Source organism: Megalobrama amblycephala, linkage group LG21, assembly GCF_018812025.1.
Source record: "Megalobrama amblycephala isolate DHTTF-2021 linkage group LG21, ASM1881202v1, whole genome shotgun sequence".
Classification (NCBI taxonomy): domain Eukaryota; kingdom Metazoa; phylum Chordata; class Actinopteri; order Cypriniformes; family Xenocyprididae; genus Megalobrama; species Megalobrama amblycephala.
Window position 1 is genome coordinate 24,286,504 of NC_063064.1, and position 25,865 is coordinate 24,312,368.

General features: G+C 37.3%; 1 protein-coding gene across 9 annotated transcripts in view; it reads left to right on the top strand.

Moving 5' to 3' along the window:
- Positions 1-25,865, top strand: part of diaph3 (diaphanous-related formin 3) — a 333,418-nt gene that overhangs the window by 216,378 nt on the left and 91,175 nt on the right. For all 9 annotated transcript variants that reach the window (XR_007182073.1, XM_048171951.1, XM_048171952.1 and 6 more), the window contains 2 exons: positions 4,964-5,088; positions 11,850-12,014. Coding sequence is in view for 8 of the 9 variants with exons in the window: in XM_048171951.1 (XP_048027908.1) it covers positions 4,964-5,088; positions 11,850-12,014 (290 nt within the window). In the remaining variant the exon portion in view is untranslated. The remainder of the gene's footprint in view (positions 1-4,963; positions 5,089-11,849; positions 12,015-25,865) is intronic.

Below are 25,865 nucleotides of genomic sequence, written 5' to 3' on the forward strand. Positions count from 1 at the left end.
TGACAGATGTAACGCTTTTATTTAGTTTCTCCTTTTATTCAAAATATTCACAAAATTGCTTACCATGTCATCAACTGTCTAATATTCCAATTCTCAAATATGTAGTGTGTAAGTGTATAAGTGTGTTTTGTCATTTAAAAACGTTAATAAATGATCTTGATCTATAACGCGAGATGGGCGCCGCCATGTTTGTTTGCGCAGCTGTTCAGCGAGCCCTGTCAGTCGAATTTACAATTTCAGTCAATTTCTCCCGAAAATTCATGTAAGTAAGTGGCCGGTGATCTTGGAGAAAAATAGAGTAAACTTTATAGTTACTTATACGTGTGTCTGATATGAATAAAACACGTCGGCAAATTATATTTGAATTGATTGTTACTGCTGCTTCCATAGACATCAGTATGTACTTTACAAACTCTAAATGTATTGTTTTAGTACTTATGTATATTTAAATGACTGAAACCTAAAATAAACATTATGTTGTTGAAAACACTGCATAGTTGTGATAAATGACAAGTGCTGCTGAACGCGTCCGTATCAAAGCCTGAAAGTTAAGTGACGTCACTGAACGTTCTAAATCCCATAGTTGGGACCGTACTCTCAGGGTCACAGAAATAAAAATCCCATATGATGGGCACAAAAATGAGCAAATTTTCTATCGTTTGTCGCACCCCACTTGTCATGTCTCTGTTTCCCACCAGTGGGCCGCGCCCCACAATTTGAGAAACCTAAAAAGTGAATTCTGTCATTTACTCAAACCTGTATTGTGTGCTTTCATGGTGCTATGCTTGATGGCTTATGGGCACACTTTAATTTTACTGTATGGAAATGAGCAGCTTAGACATTCTCCAAAACATTTACTTTTGTGTTCCAAGGAAGTAAATTTAGAGCAATGTAGGGTTTTCTGTCATGTCCACTTTCTTCTACACTGGCTCTGTCTCTGCAGCTTTTTATTAGTTTCACTTTTTTTCTCCCTGTCCGTCTCTTTCCCTCCCGTTCCCCATTTCATTAGTGTTGCCTGCTCTTGTGCCCTTCATCAAAGCTGAAATGGCATTATGGGTAACATATCCCCACCACGCTGAATGTCTGTCCCTGCACGCCCCTCAGGAAACAGCCTCTGATTGTTTTACAGATATTACTTCCATTATTCTGTCCTTTAGAGCTTACATTTGCAGGTGCATGTTTTTTTTTTTATTCTCTTGGAGATGGAGATGCTTTCATTAAGAATTAGCTCTTGTCATTCCCCAACTGTTATGGTTTTGTCTCCCATTGTGATGCGGTTAGGTCTAGGGTGATTCCCTTCAGTGGCTGCTAATGGAGGGTTCATACATGTGTTTCTTTATAGTTTTTCAAGAGCACCTGCTGACTGTTATTGAGGCTTTCTTTTATATTTCCTTTGTCACACACTTGGCTACCAAAGTGACTCTAAAGAAAGGGCACCAGAACATAGTATATGTGTTTCAAAATCTAGTGAGCCAAGTACCTAGACAGCGGATACATCCGAATGCTGAAAAATACTGCCTCTGCAGGCAGCATAGATGTATCCTTCGCTGCCTACGATATTCCACAGTCCTATGTGTTTGATTCTGTGACATTTGAGCTAAAAAATTAAAGATGGCATCTAAAATCACAATCCTGCCATATATCTTAATTATCTATAATTTATCTTTAACGTGTACAAAATTATTTTTTTTTACTGCATTTTTGTTTCAAAAACATTACCTAGCCCAAACGTTTGAATGGTTTGGTACTTTATTGTTCACAAGGCAAAATGATGTCTAATTGCTTAGAAAATGAACAGAACACATCTCCACAACATGCTGCATAATTTGAGGTGTCATTCAAGTGCGTACTACAAACTTGTATGAGTTACGGACTGATGATTAATACTTTGTGCCTGAATAAATGTATCATACAGATATTCGAATTGACAGATAGGTCCGTTTGTGTAGGCACTGGACTCATGGGTTGCACTCAAAGTGGCAGTGCCAGCAATCCAGTGAGACCAGATAGAGACATTTACCTCTCTCTTTCTACACTGACTCCATGAGAGGGAGCTAGAGATGAGTTTAGTAGCTAAAGTGAGGTTTTTGCATTCAGCTTGTCCTCTCTGGTTATGTGTACATGCATTTTGGTTTTGATTCAGCTTTGTGCTGTTCTAAATGTAAAATGTTTGCTTTGACTCTTTAGGCCAAGATATGGGCAGCATATGAGGCACATTCAGTTGCTAAAAGCCTCAAATTGTTTTTTGTGCATGTTAAAAATCATTAAGGAAAAAAAAATAGTCAGACTTAACTAAGCAGATTACAGTTAAGTAGTTTAACATTTACACAATTCCTCATGAAAATGCAATAAATAATATCCTGCTAAGCTGAGCATATATAAGCCAAATCTCAACCCATGAGGTTCAGTCAATGTGTCCCATCACATTAAGCTAATGCTGTGCATGGAACAGGATTGTCCCCTCCAAACAGTGTCTGTTTAATCAAACCTGAGCCTCTTATTAAAGTCACATAATTACCTCATCAAACTACCAGCATGTGTAAGGAATGGGTGAAAGATACAGACCTGGTTTGGTCTTACTAGAACTGATGTAATAATAATGAACCAAATATATCTTTTAAAAAATGATATTAATGTCAATTAACACACATTCCGTTGTTCAAATTAACGATTAATCGTTAGCCTTAATACTGCAATATGCGTCTACTGCCGTGGCATATAGTCAGCGGTATGACAGTGTGCAAATGCTGCTCAAAATGGCATGTTCCTCATTAAATGAATGAAAAGGTTTTTTTTTAATCTAAATAAAGGGCTAGTAGGATTGTAAAATGAGTTGATGTGATTGATCATTTATTAAATTACTTATTTAATAATCAAATATAACGACTAATACAACGTGTCACCAACGCCACCTCAGATGTGTGCTTGTCAGAATACTCCTGTTGTGCACACGCTCTTCCTGGAACAACACGCTGAAAACGGCAACTAAACCCAATGAATTCACAACAATTTATTATAATAGTGTTCAGTCCCAATCATAGTTAGTCGTGCAGTGCTGTTTGAGCTGCGCACTGAATGAACACTTGTAAACTGGAGCACTTTGTTAGCGTGTTATTTAACTCAAAGAAATGCATCCTATATTAAATGTAATATAGGATACAAAATAAACATAATATTACGAATTGTATCTGCACAAAATGACGCGACTGTACAAGTGAACTTGAACTAAGTTAAGTGCTATTCAGAATGGGTGACTCATGTTGTGGACACACTTCCTGGAGCGACGCGATGAAACAAATAAACGGCAACTAAAACCCAAATAATTCACAATGTTTTATTACAATATTGTTCTCTTTGTCATGTTATGTAGTATGACATTCCCAATCATAGTCATTATAAGTTGTGCATTGCTGTTTGAGCTGCATGCGCTGAAGCTGATCACCGGCACGCTTTACTATAGCATTAATTCTTAACCAAATGCATCCTGTATGAGATGAATCAGATATAGATAGGCCTGCACAAAATAAACACAATATTACAACTTGCATTTGCACAAAACAAAAGGCTGCGAATGCACATGCAAACTTATAGTCATGATGAAGGTGTAACTCTAGCTGTAAAATAACTCCGACCCGCTCGCTTCATTTTTCCTCATGTCTGCTTTATGTTTGACGGGTGAGCAGCATGCACTCTCATGATCCTGCTTAATCGATTAAATGTATTATCGGCAATTAATTGATCGTCGTTTAATCGTTAAAATCCTTAGATAACATTGAACCTTTTAGAAATGGTATGCTATAAAGCTGACCTGTGTAATTTCTTTACCACTTAGGTCTACAAACTCACCTACACACACACATACACACAAATAAAAAAAAAATAGCATAAATCCTAACCTCATACATCCTAAACGAGTCTGCACTGAATAACTATTCAGTGATGTGTGTGAGAGACAATCACTTATGTGATATTGATCAAATGTTGAGAATAGAAACCTCCGCGCACAGTCACTGCGACAGGTGTTCATAGTTTGACTACGCACATTTACACTCCAGTTGAAGACACACTTCAGATGTGCAAAATGTAGCATTTACAATGTGATACAATGCCGCTCCATTAGTTAACTACATTAGTTAACATGAACTAACAATGAAAAATACTTCTAAAATATTTATTGATCTTAGTTGATTTTTATTTCAACATTAATGCATTACTAAAATTTTAAAGTTGTATCTGTTAACATTATTTAATGAATCTGAGCTAACATGAACTAATGATCAGTTGTATTTTATTTAATGTTAACAAAGATTAAAAATACTGTTACAAATAAATTGCTGTTAGTTAATTTTAACTCACAATTTAGTTTATTTTAGTTAATTTGTTTAATTTTAACTCACATTAACTAATGAGACTATTGTAAAGTGTTACCCTTTTCTTTATTAATACTATCCTTTTTTCTTGTTGTAATTGCGTATATAAACAAAACAACGAATGTATTGAATATACAACAAAAATGGCAAAAAAATGGCAATAAATTGCTTTGAAATAAAAAAAATAAATGAAATGATTAACACCAGTGAGACCTCAGAGTTAAAAAATGATTAAACATCTTGACTGTTGACGTCTAAAGCACAGACATCAACTCTTACTACTTTTTAAATGAATTGTTTGCTGTCAAGCTATAAAAAGGACGCAAAACAGATCGTATATGGGGTTTATATGACTGCAGAGTCTTCTGAAGGCATACAGCAGCTTTGTGTGAGGAACAGACTGAAATTTGTTGAAAGTCTTCCCTTCCATTATTGCTTTGAAATCTCTACCATTTTTCCCCCAGTGAATGTCCCTGTCCAACAGAACTTAGTTTCTGCGGATTGTTTGTCGTCTCAGAACATGCATTTTGGATCTGCTGTAAGTAAAGCGTGTCAGTGCATTGTTTTAAATCTCTATGTGTGTGTGTGTGTAGTATCAGCAGAAAACCTTGAGAAGAGCCTGAAACAGATGGAGAAACACCTGCTGCAGTTGGAGAAGGATCTGGACACTTTCAGCTCCACAGACGACCAGCAGGACCTGTTCCACAGCAAGATGGCAATATCCTTTCACACGTTTCCATACACACACACTGTACATTTCTTTGTTTCTTTATTTTCATTTTTTTGTCTAAACACACTTATTCATTGTTGTGCTGCTATCAACATCGTTAGTTCTCCTGCAAATGGTGGCAACACATTTTCTGGTACCCTTGTCAACCTCACACACACACACACACATTCACAAACACTAATCAGAGTTCATGTTGGCTTGTGCAAATAAATTATTTATATTGAAACCTGGATTGATAATGGAGTTGTACATTCCTGTACTTGCTTGTTAGTTCTTTTCCCTGCTGTCTGTCATTGCACTCGAAATTGTTCCCTGCGGTCTTGATGCTGTCTCCTTTGCAAATGGCAAATGTTTGAAAGCCCAACGTGTTGCCAGGGGAGATACCAATGGCACAAATTAAACGCTGAGCAAAATGTATACCCAAATTATCCTCATTGAACCTTTCTTTTTGTGCGTTTTGTACAGCCTTGTGGAGCAGGTAGTCTTGTCTAGCTTCGTTATTCATTTTTCTTACTTGGGCTCAGGCATACCGAATGTTGTATTTTTTGCTGGTGTGCTTGCTGTTTCATGGGCAAAAAACTGATTTTACTTTATTACTTTAGTGTGGTGCTCATGATCCAGTGAATGCCGGCAGTAGATGCCTGTGTTCTGGGTCTGACCCGACTGCTCTACCCTTCACGCTGTTCTAGCTAGACTCTACCAGGGGAGGTTATTATCTTACTCACCAGCCACATAGTGGACTGTCTTCCACCCTACATCCCTGCTCTCATCCATATTGTTTTTCTCTGTTTATTTTTTTTCTTCTGTTGCCTTTTCTGCTTTTTTTGTTTTGTTTTGTTTTTGTCTGCTCAAGTCTTTTACTTTTCATTTGTTTTTTATTCTTTTCTTTTATTTAATAGCGACATTTAGTGCCTTGTCCCTACTGATATATTTTATGAATGCATTGATTCTAGAGAGCTACCCTGCTAGACAGTATTTTGGAGTACTGATTTTAAAATTTTAACACATTGATGATGCCAAAAATGTTCTCACTTGTTAGGGCTGCACGATATTGGAAAAAAAATTACATTGCGATATTTTGTTTTTCTGCAATATGGAAAAAAAAATCACCAGATGAGTTGAATAGCTCTACTTGGATAGAATTAATCTAGAGTGATTTTGTAGGTGAGTGAATAATGACAAATTACAAGCATCGATAAATATAATAGAAAAAAAGATACTAATTAAATAAATAATGCTTTATATTTTTCAGGTAAGTCTAACAGTATTCAGGTACAGGAATTGAATAATCAAATGTAAAACAACACTGCATAGTCTTCACTGTATAAATTAAATATAATTAATCTGTGTTAAAGCTACAAAAGTGATTTTTCTCAGTGTTTTGTTTGATTTAACATTCATGACACAAAGTAGCAGTGATATTAGGCTGCTAATATCCGAATGCGCGGATGCAAAATACTGTAACACATCCGTTTTCCTTCCATTTTTCTTTCTCAATTATTTGTCCAAGTCATAAGTAACTGTGTTTACGAGGATACTCGCAGATGCGTTCATTTTGACAATCTTTTGCATGTATGTGTCCATTCAGGCACAAATAGATATGGAAGAGAACGGAATTCAGTGTTCACATACGTCTGTGTGGCTCTGTATGTGCGCAAAGAAAACAGCCGCACATTCAAAATTGAGCTCTCTTTTGCACCTTCTTGTGCTCAAATGATTTAAAATCTCTTGAATGTTTAAACTGACAGGACCTAAAACACATACAAATCATAAACTTTCATTGTATGATGGTCAAACTTTGCGGATTAATGATCCCTATACTAGACATTGCACACCCTGTGATGAGACTATCACTGATGCGCACATTGTGATGTGACTATCGCTGATACACATCGCAGTGTAGATGCTAAAACAATATATCGTGTAGCCCTATCACTTGGTGGCTAGCTTGCTAGGTTTTCAGATAGCAGTTAAAACCAGTTTTGCATTTGTAAGTATAGTAATGTACTGAATTATTAGGGATGCATGATATATTACTATCATAGCAGTTATCAGATGATTTTGGAGTGTGTGATTTTTTTTTTTTTTTTTTTTTTTTTTGTCATTTAGATTACCATTTGCCATCTAACACTCACTTAGTTCATTTTTAAAAACAATAATAATTTAATAACATTTAAGACCCGTTCACTCCAAGTATAATAACTATAATGATGAATATATTAGCCTTCACACCAGCGGACTATATTGTTCTGTTTATTCTAAGTGTGCGTTGCAGTTTTTTAGTCTGCCACTTTAAATACACGCACTCTTAAAGCAGAATGGATTCTGATTGGCCGTCAATGGTTTTATCGTTCATCAGCTGGGAAAAAAAAAAAACATTCTGAAAGTGATTCCAATGATATTGTTTTTGTTTTTTTTCTTTGCTGGTATTATAGTTGTGGTTTGGACTGTTATTCTTTTATTTTTAGAACTATGTCTTTATCGTTATCGTTAGTTATCATCCTTGATGTGAATGGGCCTTTTAATGTAAATCTTGTGAAAATGAACATCCATTTTCCATATTGTACGGTATACTGTCATAATGCCTAAATTTAACTGTAGCATGGTATATTTTAGTGTTTAAATATTCATTTATTAGACAAAATAGTATAGAATTTTTCAGATTATCAGTATTTGACATCCCTAAACTTATACAATCTAAACAGAGGCTGCATTTTATGGACACTACATGGCCAAAAGTATGTGAACACCTGAATATTACATCCATATGTGCTTGTTTTTAACATTTTATTTTTAAACCATTAACATAAAGGATTGATCCTCCCTATAATAGCATATTACATGATGTCCTATTCTACTGTAAATGTCTAGGGAGACTGCATGGCAGTCATTTTATGCACCTATTAGTATGTATGCATCTGAAATAGTTAATGAGAAAGGGGTGTTCACATGTGATTGTGTATCTCAGATACTGTATCATGGGGTTTGTTAAAAGTGTGTCTCATAAGTGTTGTGTAGGTGTACAGTATGAGAGTGTCTAACAAGCTCAGGTGTACAGGAAAAAAATCGATGCTTTTCTATCCCTCTGCACAGAGCTTGTGTTCAAGGGTCAGCCATCAGCCTCTCTCTCTTTATTTAGTTTAGCTCTCTGTCACTTAGAAGAAAAACCCAGAGTCCACCTTCCTCTCTCTTTCCTCTGTCACTGCTAACACCATTCAGCTCCACACGGCAGGCCCTTTTCTGTCCTCTGAGCTCTTAGCACCAGAAACCAGATCAGTATTAAAGTTAATGAAGTCTTATCTCTCGCTCTCATACACCGTCTGTCCTTTCATTAGGTGAGCACGTCCCCTGCTCTCCATTCTTTCCCTAATCAGAGAGCCAAAGCAGGTGTGTTTGGAGGGCGTGAATGAACTCGCAGTATAAAGGACAGCAGAGGAGACGCACAAAGCAGATCTGCGTGCGTATGTAACCGAAAGAACTCCCAAAAGATTTCATGTGTATGCCGAACAAGCATAGCTGTCCGGCCTGTCTGCCCTCCCTTATAATGTCTTCATCATGAATAAGTCATGGAGGACCTGTTATACTGAGTCCTGTAGAGAGATGTGTGGGTTAGAGTAGCTCCATCCAGTCTCTAGATGACTACTTTTTAGCAGAATTCTGGCTTATAGTCACTTTTACCTTGCCTAGGATGCCTGATTATGCAAGTCAGCTATGAGCTTACAAACCACACAACAGAGATTTTGCTATACATACATACATATAATATATATAAATATATATATATATATATATATATATAATATATATTTATTATTAAGATTATGTTGGTAGCCACTCAAAGTAAGTCTCAAAGTAAAACTTCTGAGGCGACACGACGAAACCCACAATTCAATTCAGCAACACATGACATTACCCATTCAAAGTAAATGAGAAGCGAATGCTCATTTTTGGGTGAACTAACCCTTTAATGCCAACGCAAACTCATTTTTAAAGCAAACTCATTTGAGATTTAAGATACTAATGTATGAGTTGAACATGTAGTGAATATGTATTTGATTAATCAGATACAGCGTTATTTATAACTATTTATAAAATACCCTGAAGATTCAAAGTAAGAAAGACAGATGAATAACAGCAGGTGCGATTGTCATCTGTTGTGGCACTTAACTACAGATCTGTTTGTAGTGTGACTGCACTTCATAGGGACTGCCGTGGTGCTGTTCACAAGTCAATCTGAGAGCACAACCTACTGAAATCGGTTCACCCCGAGGGCAACTCGTGCACACACCTCATAAACACACGCGCACCCCCTCAAGATAATGCCAGTAATAAAAGCAAACTCTTTGGACGTCTTAGCACCAAAGTCTTAACACATTTTTTGGGGTGTGGGAATAGTGTGATGTGAGGAACCAGCTTCAAACAGGATTACTAATTAAAAACTACATCTAAGTCAAAATATTAGTTATGATATTTGGAGTAAAGCTTGCCTTCTTTGCATAGGCATTTCTGACCTCTCAGCAAGGATTAGACCTAGATTCTCTTTCATGTCAGGGTTTGTGCATGTTGGTAAGAGTCACAGTGTCAGTGCATACATGTGTATGTGTGTGAAATAATGCTAATTTTTGTTATAGACATTTGATGGGGCTCAGTGAAGCTTAGGCTGAGTGTGATATGAAAAGAGCTCTTTGCCCTTGAGAATGAACATGTGTGGGTTATAGGTCAGTCATGCTTTTTTATCTGTACATCCTAGTGAAACACTTCAATCATACAGCACTAAATAATAAGAATATTTTCTGAGCACTTGTTTATATACTGTAAAAATCTTTGTCTAACCCTAAGGACATACACACACGTGTATATGTATATATTTTCCCTCTGGCCCTCTGTTTTCTTTCTTTGTCAGCCTGTATGTAGATGGTTTCACTCTCCATTCCAAAAAGAAAACTTTGATCTTCATCAAAGATTTTCACCCATCCCATTTTCTCACACCAGAGTTGTGTTCCCAGCATGTTATTTTTTTTTAGCGTGCACACATGGCAGTGTGTTCATGTGATATGCAAGTGAACATGTGTAGGGTGTTAATTAATGGCATTTGTAACTATTAATATTGCTTATGAGCAATGCCATGCAAATGTCAATCTTACCATGAAAAAATAATGCTTTTACCAAATAGAACAAAACCCTATTTAAGTTATGCATTTAGGTCTGTATTTTACTGCATTAATGTGCTTTAATATAAATTTGAAGGAACTCACCTTGGTTTTCCACCACATATGAGGTGTGTAAAGTAAAGTTATATTTTTATCCAACTATCATTTCATGTTTTAAAAGAGTTCAATCTTGATCAACAACTAATGATCAACAACAAATTGGAGTGCCATCAGTCCGATAATTTAAAAACCTCAAATACAATATTAAGGTTAAAACTGCATCTGCCTCTGATGTAGACTTGTGTAGATTTATTTTAAAGTGGGTCCCACACTGGTTACACAGCATGAGGGGTGGTGTGAACGCATGCTATAAATAATCCATAACCGTTTGCGGTACACTTGTCTGTAACAGAGAAATGTCATGTCTGTAACAGTGTTTTTATCCTCCAAAATGCGAAAACGAGAATTGAAATAAAATAGATATTTTATGTTCTGTGGAGAGCCAACCCTTCTCCATTTGGTGGATATTGTTGCTTCTGGACTTCTTTGACTCTTTTGTCAGGGCCTTTAGAAAATATAAACAGATGGTTCAATATATTGGTAATGAATACATTCTATGGTAATATATTTCAAGTTTTGACTGCAAATGTCCATGACACTGGAATTGCTGGTTAAGGGTTCATTATAATTTTGATGTTTGCACCATTTGTGTTACAGACATGAGAGACACCTTAAATTGCATGACTTGTTAAGCAAAGGTTACAGTAGTTTGTGTAGACATGAACTGATAAAATGATTGAATGCAAGTCGCATTGGGAAAAAGCGTCCGCCAAATGCTGTCATTGTAGTGGTGAGTTTTGCAAAGACAAGCACTATTCACATTATCTTTAAAAAGTGAAAAATGTTTGTGTTTTTTTCTTCTAGTCTTGCTAAGATCTGAAAGAATTTATGGTTGTTCAGTGTGGCTATAAGGGTCACCTTAAAAACACGGGCTTTGCAGAGATTTGCAGCCCACAAGCTTCCATTAGATATAAACGTAGTGAGTGTGGAACATAAACACTGGGTATTTTACATTCACTGCAAGTACTTTTAACCATCTATAATTATGTTTGTTGATGAATAAAATGCCTGTGTATACATGCTTTCCCAATAAATTACATGTTTTGCATTGGCCTCCTACTGTACACACCAGCACAGTTTTAATTGGCTAAAGAGCAGTCATAGATACAGCGCTTGGGTCTGTGCAGCAGTTTTAGCCATAATTAAAATGGACTGGACGTTTACATGTGGATTATTTATATGCTTTTGTTTTGCATGTGCGGGTAGCAAGTGTATAAAAAGAAAATAATAATAATAAATAATGATATTAATTGGTTACCTGCAATCAGAAACAGCATTTTTACTCTGGAACAACTGAAATTGATTTTTTTTTCTTGTTTGTTTGTTTGTTTGTTTGTTTGTTTGTTTATTTATTTAATTTCATTTAATTCCTAATTAACCAAAAGTATCACAAAACAGGAGAAAATGTATTTTAATGAAAAACATTTACTTTCCAATACTATTTCCTCTTAGATGAAGTCCTTGACAATGATTCCTCACAGTTTCTCTAAGCAGGCGAGAGATCAGTACCAGAAGTTGGTCATCATGCACAGTAATATGGTGACCCTTTACCTTAACATGCTGGAGTATTTCGCCATCGACCCCAAGAAGACCTCTGTGGAGGAACTCTTCACTGACCTCAGCAACTTCAGAGCTATGTTCATGGTAAGCCACCCACTCTGATTCAGCTCATAATCACAGTCTCTATACCTTATGAAATGGAGTCATGTCAGTGCCCGGTTGATATTGGCTTGTGTTTGCAGTATCTGCAGCTTTGCAGTAGCCCCACACCAGCTTTCAATGACTTTACAGGAAATAATCTGGTTCTTTCGCCTTCCAGCCTTGACCCTTTTGGCCCACAAGCCCTGACCTATTTGAACAGGAGGAAGTGTTATGCATGTTATCATAAGTAGAGGGAATACTTGGTATTTTGTAGCCAAATATTGCTTGCCCTGCAACGATAGGTGTAGGTTATGCACACATTGAGACCGAGCGCTTTCTGTTTCCACTTACTGTCATTGAATGTGCGATTGTGTGTGCATGCTCTCACACACCCTTCATTCCAATTCTGAAGGTTCTAGTGCACTAATCTGACAAAAGAGAAGCCGCCTGTCTCCTTTATGAAAAGCCATTTGAAATGCAAAGTTATTTTCCACTTGGCTGCTACAGTGATGAGACGAATCTCGTCGCCTTTATTATTTTAAATGATTTCATGATGGAAATGCTGAAATTTGGGGAATGAGCTGACGGTGGGTCCACCATCAGATGCATGATAATGCACTCCTGTGGCGCGCCTTTGAAACCTGTCCCCGGTGCAGCGAGGGATGCGGAACTTGCTATCCAGATGAGGAGCCTGTACTGTCCGTCAGTTTCACTCGCTGTGAAACAAGGCAAAAGAGAGCACGATAGGGGTTGTGATTGACCAAAATCAGCAGTCTGAAAATGTAGCATGAAGGGTGCAGGCTGTCATGTTTAAAAGAAGATTCTTGGTTGTGTGTTTGCTTTATAGATTTTATACTGGGACACCGTGAAGGACAGATCATTCAATATGTGTAAACCTTTAGGAAAGACACTGTCAGTATTCGTCATTGTCATCAATACGTTGTCTGAATTAGGGGTTTTCAAACTAGGGTCTTCTGGGGAACAAACAAACAAAAAAAAAGAATAAATAAAATAAAAATAATATAAATTGTATTGCATTATATGAATAATAGTACAAATATTATATTATATTATATTATATTATATTATATTATATTATTACTACATAATATTTTAATAATTTATTTTGGCTCAAGTACAATTATGTTGTAAATGACATTTATTTATTTTAATTCATTCATTTATTTAATCTAATCAATAATTGTATTTATTTATTTATTATTAATATAAACTTTATTATATATTCACTCTGTTTCCAGATAATATTAAAAATAATAATAATAAAAAAAATCTGGCTTTAGAACAGTCATGATGTAAATTAATTTTTGTTACAGTAACATCAAATGCATTTACAACCCAGTTTAATTGTGTAATATGGCTATTTTAGAGTAAAACAAGTTTTTTTATTTATTTATTTTTTTCATTTGGTCTTTTCAAATTTATTTTGTAATGTTGATAGTAATCCTAGGAACTAGAGGTGTGAATCGTCACTGGCCTCACAATTCCATTTGTATTACGATTATCATGTCAACACGTCAATCACAATGTGTTGCATCCTCAATTTTCAATATTACTGCACATGGCTACATTTTTGTCAATGAATACAAGCCGTCAGATATATAAACTCCCTTTTTGTTTTTATCTGCTCCAAGAAAGTACTGAATGTACCACTTTTTTTTTTTTTTTTGAAACTTTTTCAAACTCCCCTTAGAATTAAACAGTTGAGTTTTACTATTCCGGCACAATAATCAAGGAACTTTGCTGCCGTACCATGGGTGCAGCAGGCACAATGATATTACGCAGTGCCTGTGACCCCCTGCTTCTACAGGGAGCGTGCCTTGCAACTATGGAGACATTTGTGAGAGACGCTGCGTAATATCATTACACCCATGGTACGGCAGCAAAGTTCCTTGATTATTACGCCGGAATGAGAGTATAGTTCCTAGCCATATCGGTCTAGAAAATCACAACTTTTCATTTTCCGTCGGTCTTAGTACACAATGTAACTACAGAAGAGTCAAGTTGTAAATAGGAAAAATATCGAAACTCTGGTCATTTTTGAGCGAGATGCTAGCGGTCTAATCAGATTCAATGAACTATGCTAAGCTATGCTAAAAGTGGTTCCGCCAGACCCGGAGATCGGCTGAATGGGTTCGAAAACAGTGTTCCTTTAAGTCTGAACACGGCATACGACAGGAGCATTTAGAAATAATATACACTAGAAAATGCTAAAAGCGCATGAAACTGTCAGGTAGTGTATTTAAGTTACAATAACGCTCTCACACACACACTCTAGCATGCACACGCTCGCACACTGTAAATGTTAAAATAGTGGGTGCATTTTTTTTTATTACTCGTTTTAGTTTCGCCTCCTTCCCCCATTTTACGCTAACGCGAGATGTGCGTATGCGACAAATGACATCAGAGAAACGTCAGTAGGCTATAATCTATTATGGTCTAATTCTGCATCGATGCAGAATCGTCCATGTCCGCATCACGATGCATCATAGAAATTATTAATTTCAACACCTCTTCTAGGAACATGAATTAAGAAAATAAATGGAGGTCAGTTTTGGTGTCATGTTGACTTTATATCTCTGTGGCTTTAAGATTTTAAAGGGGTGTAGCCAGATGCAAATGTTTCTGTTGTCTTCCCTATCCTACTCTTCCTGCCCTCTGCTTCTCTTTCTTCCCTGTCCATTCTTCACCCTCATACAGAATGTCCCTCCCTCAGTCTCTCCCTCTTTCAGCCCTTTTCCAGGTCAGTGAGTTTTCAGCCCTCAGAAGCAGCTTGTTTAAATCAATGCTGAGGAGTGGCAGGGGACCAGCAGTAGAGCAGGAGGCTACAGGCCTTCATACACACTCACCTTACTACAACACTGTATGCACTCACACATTCCTGCACGCCAAACACTCACACACATGCAGACCTGCAGCCACGCATGCTTAGTCATCCTCTCAATAACATCTCTCTCACTCGCACTTTGGTTCTGACTGCTTTTTTCTGCAGAATGACATTGACAGGATGTCTTCGTTTTGATGGAGATTGTTTTTGGCCGCTGCCCCACTGATTCCCAGAAACCCAGGCACATACTTGACACACACATTCTGACTTTGTCTTTCTCAACCCGTTTTCCTGTTCTCTTTCTTAGGGTGGAAAAGTGACAGAAATGAAATAAAAGAAAGACAAAAAGAGAGACTATGAGACTATGAGGAGTCATACAGAGAATTAAATGAAAAACAAGGGGGAAAATATGAAAGTAATAATGCTGCAGCAGCAGCAAATTACCATTCCTGCCAATCAGACTGTTATGAATAATTGAATTTGTGTAGGGAGAGATGAAGATCCAACCTTACCTTACCTTCTTTCACTTCTCCTCCATATAGTGTCCCTGAACACAGTGAGTTCCCTTTGCAGCATTTTGGGCACCATAAGCACATTTGAATGCTTGTATAAGCCAGTAATGTCCAGAAATGCTGTTTAGGTAGGTGGCTTTAATTTTTATCATTCAAAGACCTTTACGAAGCCCAAAAATGCTGCTCACACTATATAAAAAAAGATCCAATTCTTTCAAACTTTCTTATTTTCTGATTTGAATATTGAAAAATCCTTGAAAATTTTGCTTGAAGCAACGTGCAGTACAGCATAGACATGTAATTTTTTTTATTTACCATAAAATTCTCAGATAACATTTTCATAATTTATTTTGGCTTTAGTACAATGATTGTGCAAATTATTTATCTATTGTCTATATGACACTTTCTTTATACCATACTAAGTATTTTATGCTTCTAAAGATTTATTTATTTACATAGGAAGCTATGGTTTGTAAAATGCTCACTAGATCATAGGTAGATTTGATATGATCATACAAACTCCCTAATGATCAGGCTAGGTAGGTAGTTCTGATGTGGATGTGTCTGTGATGCAGAAAATGTTGTCTATGTAGCCAGCTATGATTTGGATGTTTATGAAGCTTGAAATGGAGTCTTTAGGTAGCTTTGATTTGTTTATGCGGTTGCCTGTATTTTGTCTACAAACGTTGTACATGTAGGCAGCTGTGATTCTGAAAGGTCGATAATATCCAAATACATTGCCTAGATATGTAGCTTTGTTTGTCTGTGATGTACCCCAAAGGGTACTAGGTTTTGAAACAGTCATTGAGTGTAATCAGCAATAGAAGGACAGAGCAGAAAGTGGAGAAGAGAAGACATGAAAGGGGATCCTTTTACTGAGTGGTCAAGTATCATCACATATGCTTCTTTTTGGCAGATATTTCTATCATGGTTGCCAGATACTTTTTATTCCTCTGTTGTTGTATATTAGTTGATGTATTGAGGGATGGCCAGATCTGCCGTACCAGAGTTTGTTTTACAATCTTGAAAAACATGTGCGGCCACAGTGCGGTTTGTGTTTTTTCAAATCACAAAGATTTGAGACAGGACTCTGATGCGACATAGTAATAGTAATTTGATCACACCTCTCTCTAAGCTGCAGGTTGCTATGGGAATTTATCCTCGCATGTAAAATACCAAAAAAAAAAAAAAAAGACAGACAAAAAGGGGGTGAATTGTTTTAAGCAGCAGTCAATTATGAGGCTCAAGCTCAAGAGAGTCACACAAGCCTTGCCAAACCTCTGAATCATACCTTATAATCCTGTACCATGGGAGTTACTGTGGCAACAAACACACTTTCATTTCTACGGTTGACTTTTGACCTTTAACTGGCAGCTCTGCCTTATCAGGAAATAGCCACACTGTTACACACAGGCACACAAACACATCAAAACATTGAAGCGTTGTCACAGCCCTCCTCATAACAGACTGACCATTACCACATTCTGTCGCATGCGGTTCATTCTGTGTGATCCTCATCACTAACACTCTGAGAGATGCTAATGTTGGACATGCCCTCGCTCGCTCTGAGCCCCTAGTGCACTGGGTGCTAGTCATTTTACATTGAACTGTGTGTTTCAGTCTTTTAGCGTGCGTGTGTGTATGAGTGTTCCCCCTCTCTGCTCACCCACCCGTTTGAAATAGACCAGCAGCAGTTCGGCAGTGCTGACAGGAATCCAATTGACCGTGGCTAATGGCAGACAGACAAGGGAGAGTGGGTGAACACGGGATGACCTGCAGGCGGAGAAAGAGAGAACAGGATGGAAAATGGGCATCCTCTCATCTCTCCTTGGCACAACCCATAAAGCGACAATTCAAGACTGATAATCGCTATTTATGATGTATAAGGTCATTAAAATGCTTATATAGAGCTATCAGTGCAGTAAATACAGGATTTAATGTATTTCATCTCAATGATAATAGCTCTGTTCCAAATTTTAACAAGCTGCCTGTTTGGATTGCATTATAGGCATATGTATACTGAATATTTATGTTTGATTGTCTTCATGCACATCTATAACATTATGCATTGTTCTTCAAATCTAGCCCAAGAGGTCCATTATTCTGCAGAGTTTAGCTCCAACCCTAATCAAACACACCTGAACATATTCAAGGTCCTGAGGAGTACTAAGCTGCATTTGGTTTAAAATGTACTTTGCAACCGTTTCAATATAGTGCAAAATGGGTAGTATTAACACTCTGGAGTCTGAGGATTTTTGGGGCCCTGGAGAAGTTTTGACATGCCCTGACATTTGCACTTTTTTTCAGTTGCTTATAAACATATCAATGGTGTCATTACACTGTATTCAGCATGAACTAGGCTGCCATAATATGTGAGCAACATGTATGTACATGTTTGTAATTTTGAGAGAATAACCTTTATGTGTGGTTATTGAAACAAAGCAAAAAACTTAAGTCACTGAAATACGGCCACAAAACAAATACTAAATATGTGTTCACAAAACTTCTTGGTATTGGAGGTTGTAGACTAGAATTTTTTCTTCAAAATGATGTAAAAAAATTATCCTGCCTACTCGTTCATATAAAACAATATATTGATTTAAATTTTGTAAGACAATTTTTGTCAAGAAAGTATGCAGGAGGCGTGAATCTTCATGAATAATGCTGTGATTCACACCTGAGAAGACAAAGACCCACATAATGACTTGCATAATGACCCACATAATGAGGCCTTTCAGTCAGGTAGGCTATGTGAGAGGACACTAAAAATAAAATCAAAGTACAAAGTAGTTTTTTTGGTAGTTTATTCAGAACATAGTTAACAATACAAATGAGACACATTTTGAATAAATGAGGGCACATTTTGAGTATAGAGTTTTACCTGGAAATAAATTCTGTTCAGAGATATAAGTGAACATCACTTACCTGGCTTTCCAAGGTGTTTGGTGTTTATGCACTGGAGAGGGGAAAAAAAAAAAACCTTCCTGCTTCGAGTCAGTGATCTCACCATTAGGGGAGAGTGGGGTGATTTGTGCCAGGGGGGGGGGGAGTAGTTCCACCCATTGTTTCTGAAAAACCATAGAAGAAATTGGTCATGTGACCACATCATTTTGATTAATCATCCTCCAAAGAAGAGAGACACATGGCATGAGAGGAAAGCACATTTTAGCTTAAAAAAAGCAACATTTCTATGATCAAGGTTTTTTGATTGTAGTGTCTGAACAATTATAGACAAGTTTGAAAACATTTCACACATGTTTTAGTGCTTTTAATAGGTTTAATAGGGTGACAATATCTAAATAAACCTTAAATGAGTAATTTTATATTGAATTTTTCTTGCTTTCATATAGCATTACAGTTCATAACATTAAAGTGTTCTGTTTTACTTCAGAAATGACTGGCATAATTTACCCCAACGTATTCTCCCCAAAGGCACAACTTACCCCACACCAGGGGCAAGTTGTGCCACTAGACCACTTTTTTCCCCAAAAGTTATATTTCTGAAACAATTTATTTCAGGTCCGAAGTTATTGTTCTCAGGGATGCACCACGTCCTGAAATATATGTACATTCTTAAGTTGAAGGCATTACTGCCATGGCCTCACTTTAAAGTCACTTTGAGTAAAAACTGGCACAACTCCACTTTCCCCTATATTCATTCAGAATGTCCAGAATTTATTTGATCAAAAATACAGAAAAAAAAAAACAGCAATACTGTGAAATATTATTACAATTTAAAATAATGTTTTTCTATTTAAATATACTTTAAAAAAAAAAAAAAAAAAAAAGTATATCTGTGATGCAAAGCGTCTAAACATTCATATTACCTCTATGGTATTTTATATGTTATATAAAGAGCCTAAATGTTAATGTGCAGTTTAATACATTAACACATTTTATTTCAGTATTTATTACGTATTTCAGTTGATTTCACTCATCTCAGTATAGCAATATAGTTTGGGAATAGCCATGGCAATTTACTAATGTAAGTTGTGTAGTAAATGAAACTGCATGTCGATCTGCCCCGTTAATTCACACTGAGACTCACAAAACATTCAGGATTCATTTTTAAACAGTTTTTTTGCGGTTTAATATTCACAGACACTATATTGCGATTAGAATAAAGAACTTAAGAATAAAAAACAACTTACCTTTCACAATCATTGGCTCGATCTAGTTGATCCTCGAAATGAAAGTGAAACCAGTCATGCTCATCCTCTAAGGCAAATCCTTTTAAAATTATTCCTCACCGCATCTCAAAATGATGAAAAGTACATGAAACTGACCAAGCTTGAGGCATTTTTCTGAGTTAACGTTCACTCTGTTGCATGCATCACCTCAGAATTTGCGTCTGAATAGCACGAGCGCTCCGTGGGAGTAGCCGAATTAGTGGATAATGAGCTGTGCCGCCAACATCTGACATGTCTCTCTTTTCAAACAGATTACATAAACAGAGAATATTAGTTTTCGATTTGACATACATGATTTAAAACCTGACATTTCAATGTTTCTTTAGACATATGTCTCATTTTTGTGTGATTAGTATTCACTAAGTTACAGTTCATTTTCTGAGAACTATCAGATTGGACTTCATTCAAAGAGAGATGACAGGTCGCGCATCATGTTAGTTTTCTTTATTTTGCAAAAAGCACAACATTTAGTTTTTACTGTGAGAGTACACAAATGAAAGAAGACATTCTATAGTTTCAATGGATATATTCTGTCTCTCTGACAAAAAAAATGACTTTTTTAGGAGTATTTTAAGTTGATTTTGCTGCTATGTGAAAAAAATCCAGCAAAACGTGCCGCATTTCCCGACTCCAGAGTGTTAACAAAATTCAGGCGAGCTAAATCTCTACCATCTTGTCACTGTCATATGACCTATCTGTGTCAGTTGCATCACTTCACTGCCATTCACAACTTTCGCCTAATGTTTTATGAATTTGAACATACCGCTTGTCTCCAATACTGTTTTTGCAGGACTAGAAAATGACAGGCATTTCATTTGATCAGTGTTGGTGCTAAACTTACAGAGCAGTGGCCAAATTTAAAGAACGTTGATTTGGACAGTTCACTGAGTTTTGCAACATGATAACCCTATGGCAGCATTTACCATTTTATTCACCATATCCATTTGTTTTTGGTGAGTAACAGTTAATATCAAATGGTCAGCACTTCAAACTGAGGGAATCACCTCTGCTCTGGCAGTCTGAGTTAAGAAAAGACAGAGAGGCAGGGCGCTGCTGGGATTGACAGTGTTTATCGACTGTTTTGTCTTTGCTCGATGTTGAGCTGCGCTAATAGACCCAGTGGGCAGCTGTAGGCCACCTCCCTTGGAGACTTGTCCATACCCCTTAAAAGTCCAATAACTAAATACGATTGATTCATGCTAATTCTAGAAATTGCATAGCACTTAGTTGTGGTTTTTTTGTGCTTTACCTTCCGTATGCTGTCAATGGATTCCAGAGTTGTTTGTTTAGTTAGTCATGTACTGTGTCAGGTTACAAAGGTATCACTAAAACCAGTTCACATTTCTGACTGATATTTATCCAGAAAGTTTGATTACTAACTTTGAAGAGTCTTGCGTTTTACTTTGAAGCTTTTCCCCCTCAATTTGCCTCAGAGTTGCTCTTTAACATAAACAACGTGGCACCATTTTGTTTAATACCAAAGCAATTACTGTAGCGAAATTAGCTTCGGTCACTGTAACACTTCATAGCAGGTCTGTATCTCCCTGAATTGTCTCCTGTCAAACTGAATTTGATGCAAACGAAGGGGGAAATAGCGAGGGCCTCAGTCCTGGCACGACTGCAGTAATTGAGTTCAAACGATGACTAGAAAATGGAGAGTGGCTGTGTAATGAGAAAACAGACGATTTTGGGCCGAGGGAGACCACAGAGTTCCGTCCTAATTTCTGCACCCCATGTTTATCTCTTTCCCTTCGCTCTCCACCTAAACACAGTTAAAGGCCCTTTATGCAGATGAGAAGCGAGGAATTTTATCCCCTATTGACTGGGAGAGTGGGCGGAGTCTAATCAGACACATTGAGCTTGGCAGGAGTCGAGCAGATTTGTAGAGAGAGTGGCTTCATCAGATTAGCAGGGTTATATGAGGTAGGCAGGCAGCTGTTGTGATCTATATTAAGGCATGTCTTATGAGAGCCCCAGCTTTGAGTTTACAGTTTGCCAGGCATCAATCACTTGTAACAGCATTTTAGACTTTTTCTGACACACTTTGTTCAGCTCACATGGAGTCGTCTCTCATTTTGAATGCTGATTTAAATACTCAAAGCGATACAAGTGCAGAAGTTTGCAGAGACTGAGAAACAAAATGCAAACATTTTGCTCCCTTGTTCTCGCATTTTCCACCAAAATGGTGCCTGGGCCAAAGCTGGTGTGATGCCATTACCGCAAAACCAGCACAAACACACACATTCATGTCTATGATAAGTATCTCTTAAAAAAATAGTATTTCTAGATGTTTTATTTAAGATAGGAATGGAAAATAAAGTCACTGCAGTAACTTTGCAGCACAACAAAAATACAAATAAGGAGCCAACTTAATTTACATCACATCGAGTGCAAACCACTTTGTTTGTTATAATGGGAGTTGTCTAGTTTTGTTTTGCATTATCACCTGTTCATACCAAGAATGATAACTATATTAGCATCCTCACCAATGCATGATAACAGTCAGTTTATTATAAACAGCATTGTTGAAATGTCTGCTGCTTTAAATGCTCCAGGTCTTTAAAGTAGGGTAGATTCTGATTGGCTCTCAATGTTTTTATCATTCATAAGCTGAAGTGAAGTGATTCCAACAATATAGTTCCTGTGTTGTTACTGTTATAGCTGTGATGTGGACTTCACTACTCTTGTAGACTTACAATGATTATTACAATTTTATAGGTATCATTATTGCCCTTGGTGCTGACGGGCCTTTAAGGATTTGCACACTGCGTCTGAAATTTTCGTCCAAAATGTTCGCACGTAAAAAATAAATATGACCTCACATTGTGTCACACGTTTACATACTGCCTCCGAAACGGTGGATCAGGTTAAATTTTCTGTGTTTTTCGCATCCGTAGCAAGCATTTTGAGAGGTGTTTTGACAGTTCAGAGCCACCGTAGAAGTGAACGCCAAAATCCAGTATAGCGTCTAACAAGTTGATCTATTTTGTCACTGACATCATGAAGTAAACCTTGAATTGCTCGGGATAATCCCGTAGCTCCTTGATAAGGAGGTGGAACTCTCCTTCCTCTCTACCCAGTCTCAGGATTGGATGGATCCGATATTTCCTTTTTCTCTTTTTAAGAAGAGAGAGGACAACAAAATCATCCTCACCGCTTGAAGACTCCATTTTGTATTGTTTTGCGAATTTTTTCACAATGGATTAATACGCATCGGACTCGGTGTGCGTGAAAATTTTTTAGGATGACAAAGATGATGAAGGAAAAAAAACTACTCTAGAAGGACTGTTGTGGGTTTTTTTTTGTTGTTGTTTTTGTTTTGTTTTTTACATTGTGAGGAAGTTATCCCATCCCCTGGCCTGATGTTAGTGTTTTTATGATTAAACAGTATGTTTAAGTTTTCTTCTGACCTAGAACAAGCATGCCTACAGTGGAAACACATCAAATGGGGCCAGATCCACTGTATCCAGTGACGGCAAAAGGGTATGTCACGTAGTGGTTGATGGCTGGTATTGTGCAGCATGCCCATAGAGAGCGAAGCCCAGCAGTTCAGGTTCATCAGTAACACTTTATAATGGTGTGTGGGGTGCAGAGAGATGGATAGTGTATTCTGAGGAGTTTCCTCACCTCAGCTATGTGTGGGATTCTCCCCTTAACCCCTCATCAGTCATTTACACACACATACATGGATGCTGACTATGGCTAACAGCAAAGACTCTGTGTGGTAACCCCCACCCTCTCACGCTCTGTTTTTCTCTCTTCCAAAACTCTCATCAGCTTTACTTTGTGTGTATGGGGATTTGTAAGAATTTACAGGTCACTGCCCTGCTTTTCTATTGAACTATTCATTAATAGTTCAACCCTCACCCTCATGCTGTTCCAAACCCATATAACTACTATAATTTCTTCCATTTGAATATGAAAGGAAACACTTGAAGTACTGGTAACTTAAGGATATTAAAGCAGTTCATACAATAGCTTTGTGTGAGAAACAAACCAAATTTAAGTCATTAATCACTTTGCCTCCAATGAGCAGGCAACCCCTCCAGGTTATTAAATCAATGAATGGAACATAAGAACTGTGTCTGATTTATGAACAAATCAGATCAATTTTTCAATTTTGTGAATTTGATCAACCGATTAATTGGAAAAAAAAATCTCACTCAGGAGAATGACTCATTCAAAATTCTACATGTGATGGATCTCAAGTTTTGGTTACCTGGCCTTTTCAGTTGAGGGACAGAAGCCTCTTGTTTCATTAAAAATAATTTGTGTTTCGAAGATTAGCTAAAGTCTCATGAGTTTAAAAGGACATGAGGGTGAGTAAATGATGACAGAATTTTCATTTTTGGGTGAAAAATCCTTTTAAATTTATTGAATGGCTTCAGAAAACTTGCACACAAGTTGAATAGACTACTTTTATAATACTTCTGGGTGATTTTTTTTCTTTGTATTCCACTGAAGAAAGTCAATCCTACAGGTTTGGAGTGGCGTGACGGTGAGTAAATGATGGCAGAATTGTCATTTTTGGGTGAACTAACCCTTTAGGTGCCATTAATCAGAACAGTCCTTCAGCAGTGTGGCAGGGAAATCCGTCTCTGTAGAGGCACATCGTGGCATCAGACACGCTCACAGCACAGAAGCTGGGTCATGCCCCTGTATCCTCTGATGCTCTCACAGCCGGCGGCAGCTTTATACACTGTGTGAGATCAACAATACTGGGAATAACTCGGGCAGTGGCTTTGATTCACATTAGATTGAATAAATCAGGGGTGTGCGTACGTTACAGTGATTGCTATTGATTCAGACTGAAGTTACACCTTTTCTGTATTTATTCAGCACTGTGAGATTTACTTGTATCTTTAGCGGCACACTGTACTGTATCCCAAATAATCAATATCAGCACAATATAGTGCATGGATGTCCTTTAAGTCCTCTCAGACAATTGAAACTATCACTTCTACTCATTAAAACCAGGTTTTGTGACCTGTGTGTAAGATTTAACCTATATGTATATGTGAATGAATGGATTCAGCACATAGTTCTTTAGAAAACATCAATGTTTTTATGCTTTTTTAGTTTAACAAACTGACCTTTTCCATAGCTATAATAATGAAGTGTATAAAAGCATATAATAATGCCATTCAATGTGGAAACATGCATTTCTTTTGTGCGTTTCTCTAAGAGCTTGTTCTTGTCGGTAAGTCTTCTATCATGGTGTTCAGCCAGGGATTAGACCAGCTCTTATGTTATTATTTTCTATTATGCCACTGAATAGGTATAATGCAACATCCTCAGCCTTCTGCACATTTTCCTCTGAACTGTTATTGAACATCTAATAACTAGTTCACTCAGCGTTCAGCGTAGGCCCATCTGCACCCGAATGCTGACTCACGCTGGCGCCGTCGTACACTACGGACGCTGTCGACTTAATCGTTGCATCTGCTGACAATCTCGCTCTAAACTGCTGTCGATGCTTTACCCCAGTATGGTGGCCACTGCGCGAGAGGTTGGATTGACATACCTGTCACATGCGGTTCAGATGAGGCTGCCGGTCACAAACGGAGCAGGTTGGGTAAGACCTCTGTCTGTGTAGCGCTTCTATATTTTGTTTTTCGGCGATATATTTTGCTGTTTAAAAAATGCAGGGAATTTAGCCATTTTTATGACATCATACAAGGTCATACTCCAAAAAAACTTTACGAAACTTATACAAACCCTGAAGGAGTGTATTTGGCACAGAAATACTCTGTCATACGTCCAACTCCTTTTTTGAAACTTTGGACATGTTTAGTATGAAAATCCAATTCTTTAACAGAGTAAATAAGTCAGAATGCATGAAATGGCATTAGACATCCCCTTTAAATTGATTTGACAATTGCACTAAGCCATAATTGGGGGCGGACAATTAATTATTTAATCGTCTCATTTGCTATATCAGTGAAGACGTTCACTATATCAAATTAGAATTTGTAGAAATGTTTTGAAATGTGTAGAAATTTACATTTGGGAAACAACAGTGACAACTGACAAGTCACAAACAGTGTATTAAAAGTCTAGAAGTGTTGAAGGAAGGGCAGGATCATTATGAATCCCCCTCTTGTATTAGTGTTGATATTGATGTCCGTGCTACAGAGCGTGAGGTCATGCACCACTGCTTTTCATTCTCCTCTAATTCTAATGAAAGTGTTTAAAGTGCTCTGTGTGTTCGCACAGTTACAGAGCCGTGGAGAGGAAAGCTGATTTAGCCCACCTTCCATCTCACTATCCTCTTCCCCTCGTCAGGATTTACTGTGATCGCAGACTG